The sequence below is a fragment of the Danio aesculapii genome, chromosome 7 (assembly GCF_903798145.1).
Source record: "Danio aesculapii chromosome 7, fDanAes4.1, whole genome shotgun sequence".
In the NCBI taxonomy this organism is placed as follows: domain Eukaryota; kingdom Metazoa; phylum Chordata; class Actinopteri; order Cypriniformes; family Danionidae; genus Danio; species Danio aesculapii.
This window is the reverse complement of record NC_079441.1, coordinates 3,174,973-3,197,031: the sequence shown is the minus strand read 5'-3', so window position 1 is coordinate 3,197,031 and position 22,059 is coordinate 3,174,973. Positions and strand designations below refer to the sequence as shown.

General features: G+C 39.2%; 1 protein-coding gene across 1 annotated transcript; it reads right to left on the bottom strand.

The window, feature by feature from the left end:
• Positions 1-115: 115 nt before the first annotated feature.
• On the bottom strand, positions 116-12,610 carry si:ch211-63p21.1 (uncharacterized). Its single transcript, XM_056460891.1, has 7 exons — positions 12,435-12,610; positions 8,784-8,882; positions 8,242-8,319; positions 3,528-3,605; positions 3,374-3,444; positions 1,658-1,829; positions 116-1,477 (listed from the first exon to the last, which is right to left on the bottom strand). Exons 2-7 carry the CDS (start codon positions 8,853-8,855, stop codon positions 1,250-1,252), a joined length of 699 nt encoding a protein of 232 aa, XP_056316866.1. The 5' UTR covers positions 8,856-8,882; positions 12,435-12,610; the 3' UTR covers positions 116-1,249.
• Between the last annotated feature and the right edge of the window lie 9,449 nt (positions 12,611-22,059).

Sequence of the window (22,059 nt, the reverse complement as noted above, 5' to 3'; positions counted from 1 at the left end):
TGTAGAATCACCACAACAGATCAGTTACTACAGTAGTTATTATATAATATACTATATACTATACTATATATGTATGATATATATGTATGTATATACTATATAATATACATAGCAACTATAGACTCATCACAACAGATTAACTACTATAGTTGTTGTGTTACCATAGCAACTATAGAATCACCACAACAGATCAGTTATGCTGTGTTCACACCAGACGCGGAACGCGCAGATAAATTGTGCTATTCACGCATAAATAGTCGCATGAACATTTGAGTTTACTCGCTTTATTCGCGCGTCAAATCTGCTTCATTTACGTGTCAAATTCACTGAGCAACAGATGCAGGGAGTCACGTGATGGGCAGGGCTGCCTGGTGACTCTAGCTTCGTTGCTAAATGGCTAACATGGATTTTATTGAGAAAATAACTGTGTTTATGTGCTTTAGGATGGCTGAAAAACAGCGTCGATTAATTTTGAGCAATGTCTGAGTGCACTAGATTCTTTCAGAGGTGCAGCCAGCTCTGTGAGCTTATAAACTCCTCCAGATACATAACCTGGATGATGGAAGCTTTCAACAGCGCTTCTGACTGAGCCGAGCCCAGTTTGATGAACTGTTGTCAGTGTGTGCAGGAGGATTTTCCCCCAAGACACCAACAACAGGCACTACATCATAATCATGCCCCCACAAGAGCAAGCTCCTGATTGGTTGACGCGGCGCGATTGTCCGCTGAAGTTCAGATTTCCAAACTCGCGCAATTGGCATCGTTCACGCAGCACCATTTGCACGTATCGCACTGCAGGATGTCTATTCGCGCCTTTGCATTGACTTAACAAGTAAATCACTCGCTTCTTCCGCGTCTGGTGTGAACAATTAGTGTAGCAATTCTGTTACCATAGCAGCTATAGAATCACCACAACGGATTAACTACTATAGTTGTTGTGTTACCATAGCAACTATGGAATTACCACAACAGATCAGTTACTAAAGTTGTTCTGCTACCATGGCAACTATAGAATCACCACAATGGATCAGTTAGTGTAGTCATTCTGTTACCATAGCAACAATAGACTCAGCACAAAAGTTCTGTTACCATAGCAACTGTAGAATCACCACAACAGATGAATTCAGGTACTTTACTATAGTATGGATCAGAAACGAAAATATTTACAGTAAATTACTATAGTATTTGTTTTTCTTTTAGGTGTGGACTGAAGTGCAGAGAATGGCTCGATGGCCTGAGAGTGCCGTGTTCAGGTGTCTGTGAGCGGCAGGAGGAAAGACATGAGCATGATGATGATGATGGTGATGGTTACAGATAAAGGGATGAAGAGCAGGAAGCAAGACAAAGTGACAGACGGTGGCACAGGAAACACCGTCAGCGGCCACTTCCTGTTGGTCAGTGTGACGTCCGTGAGGCTTTGAGTGTCTCGAGCTGCACAGCGACAGATCACCAGCGGCCGCACCTGAGAAACACTCTCCTGAAAGCACAGAAAACAAGCAGAACACTCAGACAAACACACACTTTCTCCAGGTTAGAGAGAGACCAGGCAGACATGAGCGCTCTTATGTTTTAATGCTCGTTTTGGAATAGTGCAGAAATAACGTCTTAATGTTTGATATCATTAATATTTCAGCGTCATCATCCAGTCGTCACACACCTCCAGTATTGTTCTGTTGTGTGTGCGGTGAGGACTGAGGCGTAAACTCCAGCGGTGCGTCCTGTGGCTCCGCCCACCGTCGTCTTCACTCTCAGTAGTGTCCTGCCGCGTGATTCGCTGACGCTTTCTCTTCCGGGAGCTGATTCGCTGGAGGGATCCCGCAATCTGGAGCCTGAACCAATCACCAATCACAGTGCAGAGTAAGAGATAGGATGTGTGTGTGCACCTTGTACCTTTGTTAAACCACCAAATTTCCCCACAAGAGTAACGATATCAGTAAATCTTGACCTTGTGGGGACATATTTTGGTCCCCCATGAGGAAAACATTTAAAATTGCAGGTTGTTTGCTGTGAGGGGTGTGTGTGTGTGTGTGTGTGTGTGTGTGTATGTGTCTGTAGGTGTAGGTGTATACCTTGTACCTTTAGTATACCACCAAATTTCTGTTTGCGAGTGTGTATGTGTTACAGTGTGTGTATTTGTGTTACTGAGTGTGAGTGTGTTACAGTAAATATGCGCTTGTGTGTGATATTGTTTGTTTGTAGTTGTGTTATTTAGAGTGTGTGTTTATGCGTGTGTGTGTGTGCAGTGTAAATGTCTGTGTACATGAAAACCGAACATGTTATGTGTGTGTGCGTGTGTGTGTGTGTATGCAGTGTACATGTCTGCGAGTGTGTGTGTATTAGTGTGTGTGTGTGTGTCCATGAGCATGTGTGTGTATCTTTAGTGTGCTGTGTGTCAGAGTGTGTGTGTTACTGTCTGTATGTCAGTATGTGTGTGTGTCTGTATCCATGAGTGTGTTCGTGAGTGTGTATTTGTGTGTTTGCGAGTGTGTGTATCTTAAAAAATACCATAAAACATGAAAACCGAACATGTCATGTGTTTGTGCGTGTGTGTGCAGTGTACATGTCTGCGAGTGTGTGTGTATTAGTGTGTGTGTGTGTGTCCATGAGCATGTGTGTGTATCTTTAGTGTTGTGTGTGTCAGAGTGTGTGTGTTACTGTCTGTATGTCAGTATGTGTGTGTGTCTGTATCCATGAGTGTGTTGGTAAGTGTGTATTTGTGTGTGTTTGCGAGTGTGTGTGTATGTTAAATAAAACATGAAAACCGAGCATGTCATGTGTGTGTGCGTGTGTGTGTGTGTGTGTAGTGTACATATCTGCGAGTGTGTGTATTAGTGTGTGTGTGTCCATGAGCATGTGTGTGTATCCTTAATGTGGTGTGTGTCAGAGTGTGTGTGTTACTGTCTGTATGTCAGTATGTGTGTGTGTGTCTGTATCCATGAGTGTGTTCATGAGTGTGTATTTGTGTGTGTTTGCGAGTGTGTGTATGTTAAAAAATACCATAAAACATGAAAACCGAACATGTCGTGTGCGGTGCGTGTGTGTGCGTGTGCAGTGTACATGTCTGCGAGTGTGTGTGTATTAGTGTGTGTGTGTGTGTATCTTAAATAATACCCTAAAACATGAAAACCGAACGTGTGTGTGTGTGCGTGCATGCGTGTTACTGTGTCGGCTGCTGTATGTGGTGTGGTGTATATGTGAGCGTGTGCATATTTGTGTGAGAGAGTGTATGTGAGTGAGTGTATGTGTGTGTGTTAGCGTCTATCAGTGTGTGTGTTTCTGTGTGTGTGTGTGCTTGAGATTGAATGCATGGTTTGTGTGTCACTTGAGAGTGTGTGTATGTGTACGATCGTGTGTGCGTGCGCGTGTGTCAGACCTGCTGTCGGTGTCCTCTATGTCTGCGTCTGCATCACTGTCTCCCTGCGGATGCGTCTGCACACACTCCTCCTGAAACAGCAGTCAGATGAGTAAACACTCGTCTACTCACTTCATATGGGACTCAGTCAGTATGTGTGTGTGTGTTTGCTCACCTCTGTGCCGTATCCCTCTGAGTATCTGGTGATCAGCGGCCGGTTTTTACCACACTGGACACACTTTACACTGGAGTCCTGATGAGAGACGGAGACGGTGATCAGGTCAGGGCTCACACTGCATTTATAGCACTCACTCTAGCTTTATTTTCAGATGAAGTCAGAATTATTCGCCCTCCTGATAACTTTGAATTCTTTTATATTCTTACCCCAATTTCTGTTTAAGGGAAAGAAGATTTCTTCAACACATTTCTAAACATAATAGTTTTAATAACTCATTTATTTTATCTTTGTCATGATCACAGCACATAATATTAGACTAGATATTCTTCAAGACACTAGTATTCAGACATTTAAAGGCTTAACTAGGTTAATTAGGGTAAAGTTAGGGTAATTAGGCAAGTCATTGTATAACAGTGGTTTGTTCTGTAGACTATCCAAAACTAATATTGCTTAAGGGGGCTATTAATATTGACCCTAAAAATGGGTTTAAAACTATTAAAAACTGCTTTTATTCTAGCCGAAATAAAACAAATAAGACTTTCTCCAGAAGAAAAAATATTATAGGAAATACTGTGAAAATTTCCTTGCTCCTTTAAATATCACAATGTTTATATAAATATAAAAATGTTTGAAAAAGGATATATGTTTCACTGGAGGGCTAATAATGCTAATAATGCTAGTAATGTTTGTAAATTTCATAGGAAGGAAAAGGCTAAATAAATTGATTAAAAAATTAAGTTAAAATGAATTAAAGAAGTGACTGGAGGTACTTAAAGAGACCAAAATATTGAGTTATTTATGTAATATTTTAGGTATTATTTAAAACATTGTATTTTATTATAGTTTAGGTGTTTCAATTATATTTGAACGTCAACCCAGGCTCATTCTGAAAACGTAGTGCCGCGTACGTTTCTGGAGACCGCGAAATACGTCCCGGGAGGTACGTATTTTTGCAGTTTTTGTTTGCGCGAATCCTCGAGAGGCCACTGTGTGCGCTTTTACGTATCTCTCTTCCAGGAGTGCCGTTCGCGGCCGCGCTGTTCTCGCGTCAACCCACCTGAGAGATATATTCTACACCTCCATCATTGAATCAGTCATCTGCACATCAATAGCTGTCTGGTTTAGCTCAGCTACTAAATACGACCTCCAAAGACTACGTCAAATAGTTCGGACTGCTGAGCGAATCACTGGTACAACCCTTCCTACTCCCCAAGAACTGTACTTATCCAGAGCGAGCAGAAGGGCTGCCAAAATCACTGTGGACCCCTCACACCCAGCACACTGCCTCTTTGAACTTTTACCTTCTGGTCGACGCTACAGAGCACTGCGCACCAGAACAGCCCGACACAGAAACAGTTTCTTCCCTCAGGCAATCCATCTCATGAACACTTGATGATAATAATTGTGAAACCAACATCACTACTTGCTATACACTTTTATACACATATACACTTATTTAACAACACACTTTACATGCCAATTTGCACATAACAGCTGCACATATAACGTTGTATATAGTAATAAACATGTACATACACTTGTCAATCTGTATATTTGCACTCACTACTTACTTCTATTTTTTAAAATATATTTATTATCTGTTTTTTGTCCTGTCTCTGTTATCCTGTTGCACTGTAGAAGCTCTGTCACCAAAACAAATTCCTCGTATGTGTGAACATACCTGGCAATAAAGCTCTTTCTGATTCTGATGCTGATATGCACATAGGTACTGCCTATAAGTTTCATATACCCTCATGTAGACTCTTTCCATGTGGGCAGGAATGTTTCAGCTGAGCTAAATGAGGCAGGTGTGGAAGCTCATTCACACTGACTGCAGCTTTGCTTTTAAAAACACAAGATTCTGCGATCAGGAATGGGTTTTTATAAAAAAATCACAGGTCCACGAAGTAGCTGAGGTCCATGTGACGTGATATTATGAATGTGATGTAATAACGGCAATAACAGACTCTTTAGAAATAGGAAAACACTATGTTATGATGAGCACTTGAAGACACATCATTTAACTCAGGATATCTGGACAAAGCCACAATGAGCGCCTCCTCCGCCATGATGTAACAGTAAATAAAAAAGTTGTCATGCCAGCTTTCTACAATTAACAGAAGCTTGAAGTGGTTGCCCCGCCTCCGAGCTGTTCTGATTGGTCCACTCCTGTGGGACTAAAAAAGCCTGGTTTATACTCGACGCGTCCGCTAGTTCGTTTGAGTGCGTGTGGCGAATGTGACGTCATCGCGGAGTTTGCGGATGTTCGCTTTGGGTGTGCGTGACATGATTTCGGCTGCCAGAGCGCATGATTTTTTTTTGAGACTCGAGCGAACAGTGCGCCGCGTTTGATTTGAGTTGATTATGAAACACTTTGAAGAGATTTTGACTGAAACCGTAAGCCTGTACAGACATCTTTATGATCCCTGATCATAGAGATAACCTGATGATCAATAATTCTTGGCTAGAAATTGCAACAGCAGTGGGAAAGGAGGAAAGCTTTGTTAAAAGGTTTGGAAAAACCTGAGGGATATGTTTGTTAAAGCCAAAAGAAGCCATGGTAAACGTGAGCCAGGTACACAATTACAATATATTTCCACCATTTATAGGTTAAGCACTGATGTTTATGTTACAATTTAGAAATTAAAACAATTTAATAGTTGCAAAACTAAAATTAAGGAACAGATTATTTCTTTGAGGACTGGAAATGAATATTTGAGCCTATCAGTTTACAATACACAGATGCCCTGTTTCTCCAGGCTTTATTGGTTATAATGGTCAGGAATGTTGGACCATTATTGCCTTTTTAGCATAAGTATAGGACAGAAACCAGCCAGACAGTAATGAGTGAACTGTGGAGCAACCCATGATCTGTTGTCATTGATATTTTAATCAACTTTAACAGGTAGAACTGTCTGAGAAATGAAGAAAAGCAAGTGATGCATCAACGTTTGATTAAAAAAATCTTGAATGGTTATTAAAATCTTTATAATCATTATAATAAATTATAAAAACAATAAAAATAATTAGCTTAAAAATCTTGAACGAGTCGGCGCCAATAGCCTGGTGGTTGAGTGCGCCGACATATGGCACCATGGTGCTCACGGCGACCCGAGTTCGATTCCAGGCTCGAGGTCCTTAGCCGACCCTTCCCTTCTCTCTGCTCACAGTACTTTCCTGTCTGAAATCTCCACTGTCCTATCTCAATTAAAGGTGAAAAACCCCAAAAAATAATTATAAAAAAATAAAATCTTGAACGATATTAATGATATGACGTAGTTCCTACTTCTCTGTTTATCTATCTGACTTTACGGTCAGTTACTTTTGACCGCCCCCTGTCGTTTTAAAGAATATCACAACGGCAAATGCACAATTACAGAAATATGTTTTTCCACCAGTCAGAGGTTTAGCACTGATGTTTATGTTACAATTTAGAAATTAAAACAATTTAATAGTTACAAAACTATAATTAAGGAACAGATTATTTCTTTGATAACTGGACAGGAATATGTGAACCTATCGGTTAATAATGTACTGATGCCCTGTTTTTCTCTAGGCTTTATTGGTGATAATGGTCTGGAATGATGGACTATTATTGCCTTTTTAGCTAGGTATAGGACAGAAACCAGCCAGACAGTAATGTGTCAATTGTGGAGCGGCTACATCTAAAAAACATCTTTATTTTTTAGTAAGTGATTTTTTTTTTTTGCTTTTATTCTTGCCATAATAAAAAATATATTTCTGGAGCAACACATGTTCTGTTGTCATTAATATTTTAATAAACTTTAATAGGTAGAACTGTCTGAGATATGAAGAAAAGCAAGTGATGCATCAAAGTTTGATTTAAAAAAATCTTGAATGCTTTATAATAAATTATAAAAACAATAAAAATAATTAGCTTAAAAATCTAAAACGGTATTAATGATATGACATAGTTCCAGAAACTTCCTCCTTCTCTGTTTATCCAGCCTGATCTCACGAGAAAACGCAAGTATTTTACGTTTTGTCAGTTTAGTGGCTAATTCATACGAATTTGTGCGAGTTCAGTTGTACGAAATTGTACGATTTTAAAATGGAGGCGTGTCACCTAACCCCACCCCTAAACCCAACCGTCATTGGCGGATGAGCAAATCGTACTAAATCATACAAATTAGATCGTACTAATTCATACGAATTAGCCACTAAATCAAAAAGTTACGAATTGCCATGAGATTGTGTTGGTTTATCTGTCTGACTTTACAGTCAGTTACTTTTGCCGCCCCCTGTCGTTTTAAAGAATATCACAACCGCAAACGCGCCAAGTATAAAAGCCTCGTCCGTTTCGCGAGGTGCGCGCGCAGTCAGCAGAGGTGCACGATGCGGCGCCAGTATAAATCCAGCTTAACAGTGATGATCTAGGCTGTATGTGTAAATTGAAGATCTTTAAACTTGACACAGCATTTAAAAGAATCTTCAAAAGACGCAAGCATAGTGTTCAAACACGTCTGTCCAGCATGTGCTTACATTGAAAAACAATAGAGAAGTAGCACATTGGAGAGGACAAATGGACTCTGTGTGAACAGCCCCTTTAGTTTTGAGCGATAAGAAGCTAATCTTGTTATACTTTTGACAATATTTGTGACGTAGACATCAGAATTTAAAGTATTTGCGTCAGTTTGGCAGGACAGTGATAGTTAAGAGGCTCAAGCACCCCTCTGGTTTAGTCACGTACCTCTGGTGAATGTTGATCACAGAAGATGGTATTTTCACACAGACACACTCCAATATTCTGTCCACAAGCGCCCATGTCCTACAGAGATGAACAGATCGTGTGTGTTTGCAGTAATGACAGTTGATCTGCCACACACACGTTGGATTTGGTGGTTTATGAGGACTCTCCATAGGCATAATGTAATTTATGCTTTAAATAAAAGGCTTAATATATGACGCTTTCCCTAAATCGAACCCACACAGGATAATTCAAGCACCAAAGAAGGTCCGCACTCAATAATTAATTAAATAAATCACTGAAGAAAAGAAAAAATGGACATTTCGGTTTGTCAGTGTGTTTAACTTTAAGATTTTAATCATATTTAAATGCTAAAAGACCCTGTTGAGTATGATTTTGAACATGTTTAAATTACAAAGACACACGGCATGTGCTCATAAACCACCCCCACATTGTAATATCATAGGTCGTTATACAAATTGGTGTCCTCATAAACCACCAAAACCAGCACACACACACACACACACACTCACACACTCTCGTACCTCACAGTCATTGTCGGAGTTGTCAGAGAACAAGCCGTTTGAGTCGGAGTCTTTTCTTCTGATCAGCTCCATCTCTGCCTGACTCACTCACACCTCCACCTACACGGCCCAGCCCGAAATAAAGAAGCACACACACACTTACACTCAAGCACACATATGCAGGGCCAGGCACAGAGACAAACGCATCTGCTGACATTCCCATTCAGGAATTACAGCGGGAAATGTTTTCTGAGAGTTATGGGAATGTTGAAAGTTTGGTTGGTCATTCTGTCATCGTTCACTCTCCCTCTGCTTGTCGTTCATCTCAACACGAAGGGAAATATGCAAATTAAATGAGAGATTTCTGTCCCTTTATTAACAGTCGGACACTCTTGACGCTTCCAAACATTCATGAAGAGATCAAATAAATAAGATCAAGCGTATTTAATCAGGCTTCTGAAGAGACACTCGTTAAGATGAGCAGATTTCATGTTGATCAGCGAACATAAACAGAAGTTCAGCCGAACCACACAGAGAAGCTCAAATGTGCAAGATGTTCACACACAACAGTAAACCCCGTTTGGTTTTCTCACATGAAAAATTAACCTTACTTGTGGTTAGCATTGTCACCTCAAAGCAAGAAGGTCGCTGGTTTGAGCGTAAAACATATGCTGGATAAGTTGGCGGTTCATTCCGCTGTGGTGATCCTTGATTAATAAAGGGATTAAGCTTGAAAAAAAATGAATTAATTAAATTGCCCATTTGCTATATTTTCGCTGTCACCTCACAGCAAGAAGGTCACTAGTTCAAGCGTAAAACATATGCTGGATAAGTTGGCGGTTCATTCCGCTGTGGCGACTCTTGATTAATAAAGGGACTAAGCCGAAAAGAAAATGAATGAATGAAGGAATTAATTTGCCCAGTTGTTATATTTTTGCTGTCGCCTCACAGCAAGAAGGTCGCTGGTTTGAGCGTAAAACATATGCTGGGTAAGTTGGCGGTTCATTCCGCTGTGGTGACCCCTGATTAATAAAGGGACTAAGCCGAAAAGAAAATGAATGAATTAAATTGCCCAGTTGTTATATTTTCGCTGTCGCCTCACAGCAAGAAGGTCGCTGGTGTGAGCGTAAAACATATGCTAGGTAAGTTGGCGGTTCATTCCGCTGTGGTGATCCTTGATTAATAAAGGGACTAAGCTGAAAAGAAAATGAATGAATGAATGAATGAATTTGCCCAGTTGTAATATTTTTGCTGTCGCCTCACAGCAAGAAGGTCGTTGGTTCGAGCATAAAACATATGTTGGATAAGTTGGCGGTTCATTCCGCTGTGGCAACCCTTAATTAATAAAGGGACTAAGCTGAAATGAAAATTAATTAATTAATTTGCCCAGTTGTTATATTTTCGCTGTCGCCTCACAGCAAGAAGGTCACTGGTTCAACGTAAAACATATGCTGGATAAGTTGGCGGTTCATTCCGCTGTGGTGACCCTTGATTAATAAAGCGACTAAGCCGAAAAGAAAATGAATGAATTAATTAAATTGCCTAGTTGTTATATTTTCGCTGTCGCCTCACAGAAAGAAGCTTGCCAGTTCGAGCGTAAAACATATGCTGGATAAGTTGGCGGTTCATTCCGCTGTGGCGACCCCTGATTAATAAAGGGATTAAGCTAAAAAGAAAATGAATGAATGAATTAATTAAATTGCCCAGTTGTTATATTTTTGCTGTCGCCTCACAGCAAGAAGGTCGCTGGTTTGAGCGTAAAACATATGCTGGGTAAGTTGGCGGTTCATTCCGCTGTGGTGACCCCTGATTAATAAAGGGACTAAGCCGAAAAGAAAATGAATGAATTAAATTGCCCAGTTGTTATATTTTCGCTGTCGCCTCACAGCAAGAAGGTCGCTGGTGTGAGCGTAAAACATATGCTAGGTAAGTTGGCGGTTCATTCCGCTGTGGTGATCCTTGATTAATAAAGGGACTAAGCTGAAAAGAAAATGAATGAATGAATGAATGAATTTGCCCAGTTGTAATATTTTTGCTGTCGCCTCACAGCAAGAAGGTCGTTGGTTCGAGCATAAAACATATGTTGGATAAGTTGGCGGTTCATTCCGCTGTGGCAACCCTTAATTAATAAAGGGACTAAGCTGAAATGAAAATTAATTAATTAATTTGCCCAGTTGTTATATTTTCGCTGTCGCCTCATAGCAAGAAGGTCACTGGTTCAACGTAAAACATATGCTGGATAAGTTGGCGGTTCATTCCGCTGTGGTGACCCTTGATTAATAAAGCGACTAAGCCGAAAAGAAAATGAATGAATTAATTAAATTGCCTAGTTGTTATATTTTCGCTGTCGCCTCACAGAAAGAAGCTTGCCAGTTCGAGCGTAAAACATATGCTGGATAAGTTGGCGGTTCATTCCGCTGTGGCGACCCCTGATTAATAAAGGGATTAAGCTAAAAAGAAAATGAATGAATGAATTAATTAAATTGCCCAGTTGTTATATTTTCGCTGTCGCCTCACAGCAAGAAGATCACTGGTTCAAGCGTAAAACATATGCTGGATAAGTTGGCGGTTCATTCCGCTGTGGCGACCCTTGATTAATAAAGGGACTAAGCCGAAAAGAAAATGATTGACTGATCAATGAGTTGATTGATTTCTTTAAGAATGTTTTGAAGCTTCAGAGTACAGAGAGCCAAAACACAGAGAATATATATACATATATATAATATTTTCAGCTTGTTCTGAAGGTAAACTGAAATCTTTTGGGTTCGGATCAACATGATGGTGAGAGCAACTTGTCTTCTTTTTTAACTATATGGCTGATTTTTCATTTTTGGTCCGCTAAAGTTTTAAGAGAACGATCAGTTTTATCACTCTGCAAACCACTGGACATTGTAAAAGAAGTGACATTTTAAAACAGTAGACAAACATTTGTGAACGCAGTATTGTTTTGAGGACATTATTAAAAATAAAAATAAGATAACGCTGAACAAATAGTCTATTAAATGATATTATAAAAACAAATATTATCAGTGTAATGTGCTGCTAATTTGCATTTTAATGGTTTAAAATATATATTTTAAATGCCAGTTTTACTTTTGGCATCTCGTGTAAAACCCTGAAGCAAAGATAAGCCCTGCACTGACACACTGATGCTCGTGACAAGTGTTCTGAAGTGTTTGCAGCATCAGTTTGAAGCATCGTGCAGCTCCCTGACACACAACCCTGCTCTCGCGTTTCAACATACCACGAAATGCATGAATAAAACCACATTCATCTACTGTTTTCATTCTCTCACACTCATCTTTTGACATTACCAGGAAGAGATCATTTCAGATTTCAGCTCAATCCCACGCGCATCTGCCCCGGCGCGCGCATTACGTAATAGAGGCGCACATACTTTCAAACAGCGTTCAAAGCGCGTGATTACTCTCACGCGTTATTTTACTTTAAATAATGTTATTGCGTAACACATCAGCTGAAACACACTTAGATGAAGGGTTCTGTAATCATTTAAAGTAGTTATAAACACACAAAACAAACAAACTAAAGAGTTCCGTAGAAAATAAAATAAGCGCGTGACCATCGCGTCAAATAGTTCGTTACGAGCGCGCGACTGAAATAAAGCACGTACGGCGAAATCTGAACTTCTTGAAGCGCTCACTCTTGACTTACCTTATCTGACAGATGACACATCCGCGCAGTATTTCCACTAAAGTCATCCGATTTATTCGAGGATTCAGATAAGGAATCAGGACGGGTGCTCCTCGGCGCGTTTGACATTGTAGTATCGGTGTCAGTCGCGCTCGTCGAATAATAACGGTGCAGTCCACGGGAGCGCGCCTGCCATAAATAACATTCCGGAGCAGATTTATGCAACGTGCTCGCTCCCGATGGAGGACGCACATGACGTATGGCGCATTGATAATTGATGATGAAATACTACACGGAGAGCAGTCGGAATGCTGTATAAACGCAATTTTCACCCCACAATTATTTCATATGGAATAACAAGGATGTTTAATTTAAAAACAAATCTTTATTTTTATCAGAATTTGTTCAATAATGGTATTCTGTTTATTATTATGGCAGTTTATTTCTGAGGCAGTTAATTAACCCTCATGGATATGTGTTATCTCAGTGGTTCTTTTCATCAAGTACCACCTCAGAAACCACCTCAGAAACAGTGCCACCTTGTCTCTCCAGGTACCACCATGACCAGTATTGAAATACAGTAGCGTAGTAGGCAGGGGCGTTGCTAGACATAAAGCTCTACTGGGGCACGTGCCCCCGCGCCCACCCCCTCAAAAAAAAAAAAAAAAAAAAAAAAAATATATATATATATATATATATTTATATATATATATATAAAATCGCACAGGAATATCAGTATATTAATATAGGCTTTGCTAAAAGGCTGGTCAAATGTCTTTTTTTACAGAAGCTAACAGACGCACAAGCTGCGACCACGGTGATGAGTCAACAATCGCATATATTTTGACTTATTTAAAGTAGGATATAGGCTATAGCATACAGTAATTTTGTGTAAAGAAGTGTATAAAAAATGTAGCCAATATATATAACGTCCCTGCTATGTAGCGCATATATAGCCTATATTGTAACCCTTTCAATAGATAGACCTCATCAATGACATATTAAGCATGGACATTTAAAGGAAAAGTTATGCTTTGCGCTGTGAGATGCATCCATGACTTTACACATTAAAGTAATAATCAAGTGTGCGCAGGTTATGTACCTTATGGAGTCACTCTCTTAATATTGGATATTTAAGAAGCATAAAATGCTGTTATGAAACAAACTCTCTTATATCTGCTGGTGCTGCTATCAATACGCAGATCTCGGTTATGCTGGTGCAGCCGTTAATACACGGTTCAGGTAATCACAAAGCCAGCTCGCCTACATGATGTTTAATTATGGGTGGGTCGCAGGTGGATAAGTTCAATCATTGGTTATGCAGACCACTTTGACTAAAATATCAATTAGTTCAAACGCTTTGATTAAACTAAAGCGAAACTTATTCATCAATGGATGTTTGTCATAAAGAGTGATAATAAAGGCTGCTCTTTTATTTTTGATCATGCAGTTAACAAAGATTCAATATTCGAAACCGAATATTTCACTTTTATTTTATTTATATTACGATTGTATTTAACAGACCAGTTTGTGTTTTGGCCGCGGCAAATAGCGGACCCTGAGGCACATCGCTTCACTTCAGTTTATTAGTTATTCTTGTTTATTTTGTAAATAACTGACCCACAAAAACTAAGATACAAATTTTACAAAACAAAATTCGTTCAAAGAATATTTTTCTTCCGACGAAAATATATATAATTAATATATATTTTTGTGCGTCTCCATCAGCTACACTGTGCAGTGTTTGTTTAGCTCCACGGGAAAAAGGATTTAATTAATGCTCCCGTAATCGCTGCTACACAAACCCCTGTGATATATTAGCTACATATTTTTATAAATGTCTTTACACAAAATTACTGTATGCTATAGCCTATATCCTACTTTAAATAAGTCAAAATATGCGATTGTTGACTCATCACCGTGGTCGCAGCATGCGCGTCTGTTAGCTTCTGTAAAAAAAGACATTTGACCAGCCTTTTAGCAAAGCCTATATTAATATACTGATATTCCTGTGAAAGTTTGACACTGTACATTAAACTGAGGAGAGTTTAACTACTTCACAACACTCCGTCACCTGAACTCAGCGCGAGGGAAAAGGAGAAAAGTGCAGCGCTGAGGTAAAATCATATTCTCAAGTCATAATCTTTAAAATAATTATAAATTATAAATAAAAGTATTCTTATTATTATACATTATTTTTATATACATATTATTATTCTTATATACATATTATTCTTCTTCTAAATAATCTTAAATGTAACTGGAAAACAATGTTAAGACAACTGGAGTGATGCTAAGATCATTTAAGAAATTACTTTTGCATAAATATTAATTTCATTTTAATGAAATTCTATAGACAATTCAATAAAATACAATATATATATATGTGTGTGTGTGTGTTATAGGATGTTATATTATCTGTTGTAGACTTGACACATGGCAGATAATTAGGTTTATAAAGTCTTACCTCCCTGACTCGTCATCCCTCCTTTTTGCTTCATACAAAAAAATCTATCAGGAGGCATGCTTAGTAAGATCACCATCATATTGTTTAAACTTTAGTTTTGTCCACTTGCAACACAAAAAAAGCTGTTATGCTGGTTTTACAATGCATGAGCGGCGCGTAACAAGCAGGTAGCCGTCTTTTTTGGCACGCATGTTTACTACCGGGACTCTCAGAGCAGCGCCTGCAAGAGGCGCGCCTGTTCTTTGCGCACACGCGGAGATGCGTCAGTTTGCTTTTTGGTTAAACACATTGCTTTCACCAGCGTTGGTTCGGTTGCACTTAGAGAATAACGTCTTTATTTCGGAATTACCACTCTTAATAAATACACTTGCATATGAAGTAAATCATATCTCAATGCATTTACTGGGGCACTGGAGATTTTTACTGGGGCACGTGCCCCAGTGAATTGGGTCTAGCGACGCCCCTGGTAGTAGGCCCATTAAAGCAGCTACAGCTCTCCACAGTTCAAAAACGTGGCAGATTAATTCCTATTATTGAGAATATTTATTATTTTCAGCCACTTTAAACATAAATAGTCTGCACATCAACACTGTACTGTTCTTATAGGTAAACAAACAAACAAACAAACTAAAAATACAAAAAACGTCAACATTTAAATTAAAATGTGTTTTTAAAAGTTAAAAATGGTAGGTTACTGTTCTTAAAAAGTAACCCCCCCCCCCCCCCCCAAAAAAAAAAACAAAAAAAACCCAAAAAAAAACAAACAACTGCTGTACTTAAATGTAAAGTATTACGATAGTAGCCAATTCATCAACACCTGGAAATACAGGCTATATATGTCATCATATATATAGATAGTGTTTGATACATTTTTAAATATGTGTAGCATGTACATTTGACATATTTGATTCCTCTGCGTACCACATGAAGGCCGCCTGTGTACCACTAGTGGTACCAACACAATCTCACGGCAATTCGTAACTTTTTGATTTAGTGGCTAATTCGTATGAATTCGTACGATCTAATTCGTACGATTTAGTACGATTTGCTCATCCTCCAATGACTGTTGGGTTTAGGGGTGGAGTTAGGTGCCACGCCTCCTTTTTAAAATCGTACAATTTCGTATGACTGAACTCGTACGAATTAGCCGCTAAACTGACAAAACGTAAAATGGTGAGATCAGGCTGGTACATACTGGTTTTGCATTACTGTGATGGTCGGGTTTAGGGTTTGAGTAGGCATAGACATTAATAAAATACAATTACTGGATATTAAATACCAATATAGCATAAGTTTTTCACTATATTTTACATTACTGTTAGATTTAGGCTTGGGGTAGAGGAAGACGTTAATAAAACACAATTGATTGGGTAATTTAATAAATAATATGAATAATACTCAGTATAATTGCTATTTTTACATTACTGTGTTGGTTGGATTTAGGGTTAGAGTAGGGGTAGGCATTAATAAAATACAGTTTAATGGGTAATTTAATAAATAATATGAATAATACTCAGTATAATTGCTATTTTTACATTACTGTGTTGGTTGGATTTGGGGTTGGAGTAGGGGTAGGCATTAATAAAATACAGTTTAATGGGTAATTTAATAAGTAATATGAATAATACTCTGTATAAGTGCTATTTTTTCATTACTGTGTGGGTTGGATTTGGGGTTGGAGTAGGGGTAGGCATTAATAAAATATAATGACTTACTCCCAGGGCCATTTTATATTGAAGTTGATATTTAGCCACACCATATTGGTGTTTCGTAACATCGAGTTCTTTTTTTATGAGGTGGGTTGTTAGCCCGACGCTCAACCCCCAACCTGGAGGACCAGAACATACACACGTACACTACAGACAATTTAGTTTATTAAATTCTCCTATAGCGCATGTGTTTGGACTGTGGGGGAAACCGGAGCACCCGGAGGAAACCCACAAGAACACAGGGAGAACATGCCAACTCCACACAGAAATGCCAACTGACCCAGACCCAGCTGGTTCGAGGCTCAAACCAGCGACCTTCTTGCTGTGAGGCGACAGCACTATCCACTGCGCCACGGCGTCGCCCTGGAAAATGTAATAAATAATATAAATAATTCTTGTTAACTTCCGGCCGTAGCTGTATCCCTTGTAGCAACAGTCTTCTGCTGCTGAGAAACCTGTAAATGTGAAAAGGGTTTGTTAAAATAAGTTAAATAAGACGCATTTACATTCAATTTAGAAAAAAACAAAGGATGGGCATTATTTAAACACGTTCAAACATTAATATAGAAGTCAGGTAACACTTTAGCTAGGTAATACTTAACTACTGATTAAAACATTCCCAGCAGGCACAGGATGTCAACATTATGTCAGATTGACGTTGTACGCAAGCGTCGTGGGGACGTTGCATTTTGTTTGAAAATGAAAATCGGGTTGGTGTCAGAACACAATGTCAGACCAACGTCAATGTCCAACATCAGACAGATGTTGCTTTTTGGTTACTTTCCAATGCAACCTAAAAACAACCAAATATCAACGTCTAATGATGTTACAGCTTGATGTGTGGACGTTACCAATATGACGTCTATCAGACGTTTTACTTTGGTTGCCATACCTAACGAATAAATGTCAGTATTTGACGTCAATATGATGTTGGTTTAAGATGTTGGCTCGATTTTGGTCACTTTCCAACACAACCTAAAATCAACCAAATATCAACGTCTAATTATGATACAGCCTGACATGTGGACAATACAAATATGACGTCTATCAGACGTTGGATTTTAGTTGCCATACCTGATGAATAAATGCCAGTATTTGATGTCAATATGATGTTGGTCTAAGATGTTGGCTCGACGTTTGATTTTGGTCACTTTCCAATGCAACCTAAAATCAACAAAATATCAACGTCTAATGAGGTTTCAGCTTGACGTTGTGTGGACGTTACCAATATGACGTCTATCAGACGTTGTATTTTGGTTGCCATACCTGATGAATAAATGTCAGTATTTGACATCAATATGATGTTGGTTTAAGATGTTGGCTCGACGTTTGATTTTGGTCAGTTTCCAATGCAACCTAAAATCAACCAAATATCAACGTCTAATGATGTTACAGTTTGACGTTGTGTGGGCGTTTCCAATATGACGTCTATCAGACATTGGATTTTGGTTGCCAAACCTGGCGAATAAATGTCAGTATTGGACATCAATATGTTGTTGGTTTAAGATGTTGGCGCGACGTTTGATTTTGGTCAGTTTCTAATGCAACCTAAAAACAACCAAATATCAACGTCTAATGATGTTACAGGTTGACGTTGTGTGGACGTTACCAATATGACGTCTATCAGACGTTGGATTTTGGTTGCCATACCTGACGAATAAATGTCAGTATTGGACGTCAATTTGATGTTGGTCTAAGATGTTGGCTCGACGTTTGATTTTGGTCAGTTTCTAATGCAACCTAAAAACAACCAAATATCAACGTCTAATGATGTTACAGGTTGACGTTGTGTGGACGTTACCAATATGACGTCTATCAGACGTTGTATTTTGGTTGCCATACCTGACGAATAAATGTCAGTATTGGACGTCAATATGATGTTGGTCTAAGATGTTGGCTCGACGTTTGATTTTGGTCACTTTCCAATGCAACCTAAAAACAACCAAATATCAACGTCTAATGATGTTACAGGTTGACGTTGTGTGGACGTTACTAATATGACGTCTATCAGACGTTGTATTTTGGTTGCCATACCTGACGAATAAATGTCAGTATTGGACGTCAATATGATGTTGGTCTAAGATGTTGGCTCGACGTTTGATTTTGGTCACTTTCCAATGCAACCTAAAATCAACCAAATATCAACGTCTAATGATGTTACAGTTTGACGTTGTGTTGACGTTACCAATATGACGTCTATCAACCGTTGGATTTTGGTTGCCATACCTGACGGATAAATGTCAGTATTTGACGTCAATATGATGTTGGTTTAAGATGTTGGCTCGATGTTGGATTTTGGTCACTTTCCAACACAACCTAAAATCAACCAAATGTCAACGTCTAATGATGTTACAGCCTGACGTATGGACGTTACAAATATGACGTCTATCAGACGTTGGATTTTGGTTGCCATACCTGACGAATAAATGCCAATTGCTATTATGATGTGCACAAATGACTAATGAAAAAATTTAGTTTTGAGAAATCCCTGAACTGTTTGAGAAATGCACCAAAGCCACTGAGAAAAACAGTGTATGGCATTGTTGGCTGTTTATCAACTTCATGACCATATTTCAATCTCTTGATCCAATATTGCACACTTAAGTTTAAAAACAATTACTAACTAGACAGTAAAGTTCGTCGAGACAAACTTTGAAGCTGGCTTGACAAAGCCTGTTGGTAATAGTTTATTTAGTTTAAAAACTATAGATAGACAGACAGACAGACAGACAGACAGACAGACAGACAGACAGATAGATAGATAGATAGATAGATAGATAGATAGATAGATAGATAGATAGATAGATAGATAGATAGATAGATAGATAAAAACAGTTTGAAAAAGTATAGATGGATGGATGGATGGATGGATGGATGGATGGATGGATGGATGGATGGATGGATGGATGGATGGATGGATGGATGGATGGATGGATGGATGGATGGATGGATAGATAGATAGATAGATTAAAACAGTTTGAAAAAGTACGGACGGACGGACAGACGGACGGACGGACGGACGGACGGACGGACGGACGGACGGATAGATAGATAGATAGATAGATAGATAGATAGATAGATAGATAGATAGATAGATAGATAGATAGATAGATAGATAGATAGAGACAGTGTCTCGTAGTTAGGGTGTGGCTAGAAAGTTAAAAGCTCATCAGTTATTGGCAGTTTGGTAGTCTGAGTTAAATGAGCTCAGCCATTAGTCTGTAGGACAGTCTGATGCAGAGTTATGAGCTTATAAAGTTTGATCCAATGTTAAGTCAATGACAGTCTTTTGAATGGAAGTCTATGGGACAGTTTCTAGGGTCCAAAAGTGGTTGCTAGGGCGTGGCCAGAAAGTTAAAAGCTCATAAGTTATTGGCAGTTAGATAGTCTGAGTTAAATGAGCCCACCTAGAAGTCTGTGTGACAGTCTGATGCAGAGTTTTGAGGTCACAAAGTCTGGTCCAATGTTAAGTCTATGGGATTTTTCCGGCAGTCCCGGGATGTTTTTCAGAAAACCGAAAGTCGGATCAGTCGGAAAAGATATAGCAATCCAAGTTAGAATAGTTTGGAGGTCTGGAGTGAGTTTGGAGCTCATAGCTCGGAAGCTCTAGGAGAAAATAGTCTTGCAAATTTAGTCTCAGAAAAAAAAAAAGCTTAGAAAGGAGAACAGTAGGTTTGCTTTGATAAGCCAGCCTAATAATAATCACCGAATCAGACGTTCATTTGAGACAAAGGCTGTAGTTAAAGGGACAGTTCATCCCAAAAATTGTCATCATTTAGTAGCTACTCAGCCTTTATTTCATGGGTCTCGAACTCGATTCCTGGAGGGCCGCAGCTCTGCACAGTTTTGCTCTAACCCTAATCCAGGGGTGTCCAAAGACAGTCCTGGGGGGCCCTGCTGAGTTTAGCTCCAATTTGCTTCAACACACCTGCCTGGAAGTTTCTAGTATATCTAGCAAGAGCTTGATTAGCTGGTTCAGGTGTGTTTGATTAGGGTTGGAGCTAAACGCTCCAGGACCGAGTGTGGACACCCCTGCCCTAATCAAACACAGCTGACCCAACTAATCAAGGTGTTCAAGACTACAAGAGACTGTTAAGCAGGTGTGAGTTGGAGGTGGTTGGAGCTAAAATCTGCAGAGCTGTGGCCCTCCAGGTGTTGGGTTTGAGACCACAGCTTTAGTTGTTTCGAACCGGTTTCTTTCTTCTGATGAACACAAGGGAAGATATTTTGACAAATGTTGGAAAGCATTAACCACTGACTACCATAGTCCTACTAGAATTCTTCAAAATATCTGTGTTCAACAGAAGAAAACTGGCTACCATTAGCTTCCATAATTGTCTTTTTTTCCTACTATGGAAGTCAATGGTTACAGGTTTTTAGCCTTTCTTTAAAATATATTATCTGGTGTTCAACAGACTTAAACAAAATAAACCTCATAAATGTCTTGGAAGTACTCGAGGTAGAGTAAATATTTCAGATTTGGCCACATTATTCATTTAATAGATGGTTAATAATGTAAAGGTGGCACTGTGGGTAGCACGATCGCCTCACAGCAAGAAGGTCGCTGGTTCGAGGCCAGTTGGCATTTCTGTGTGGAGTTTGCATGTTCTCCCTGTCTTGGCATGGGTTTCCTCTGGGTGCTCCAGTTCGAATTGGGTAAGCTAAAATGGTCGTAGTGTATGTGTGTGAATAGGAGTGTATGGGTTTTCCAGTAATGGGTTGCAGCTGGAAGGGCATCCGCTGCATAAAACATATGCTGGATAAGTTGATGGTTCATTCCGCTGTGGCGACCCCCGATTAATAAAGGGACTAAGCCAAAAAGAAAAGAAAATGAATGAATGATATGAATTGGCCTCCAAACTAAAATTACACAAATCAATGGGATTTTAATGCACAAACTGAAAATTAGGATTTATTTTAGGGGCTTTTTGCACTAGGACTGTGGTATGAAGAAAGAAAGCAAGAAATGTCCATCTGCTGAAGTCTGCAAAGCTTTATTGAATATACACATTTAGCCCAGCAGGAGCTCCGAGTCACATCATAAAGTGCTGAATGTGAATAATGCCTCATTGATTATAATCAGAGGTCTTTCCTTCTGACTGAAGTCTGGGATTGCCCTCTCTAAAGCTAATTAAACATCATTAAACACAATTATGGTCAACATCCAGACCTGTGATACCAATCACTTCCCCCGGGCTTACAAACAAACAAACTGACCCGCATGGGAGACGCCATTTTATTCAACGATCCAGTGTTCAGTGCGAAAAGTAAGAGGAAACATACACCCATATTCTGCTGTTTAAAGGATCTTTTGTTTCACTTTTTGTCTCGTTTCTAGTCCAAATATCTAAAAATCCTTAAATCAAGAAGCATTTAGACAACCCTGCTGAAAAATCCAGCTTAAACCAGCCTAGACTGTTTGGCTGGTTTTAGCTGGTTGACCAGCCTGGTTTTAGAGGGGGTTTGGCCA

Excerpts from the sequence above, each read along its gene's own strand:
- si:ch211-63p21.1 (XM_056460891.1), bottom strand. The coding sequence starts at position 8,855 with ATGGAGCTGATCAGAAGAAAAGACTCCGACTCAAACGGCTTGTTCTCT. Across the intron at positions 3,606-8,241 it reads GTGATCAACATTCACCAGAG|GACTCCAGTGTAAAGTGTGT; the intron begins GTACGTGACTAA and ends GTCTCTCATCAG. Across the intron at positions 1,478-1,657 it reads ACAACAGAACAATACTGGAG|GAGAGTGTTTCTCAGGTGCG; the intron begins GTGTGTGACGAC and ends CTGTGCTTTCAG.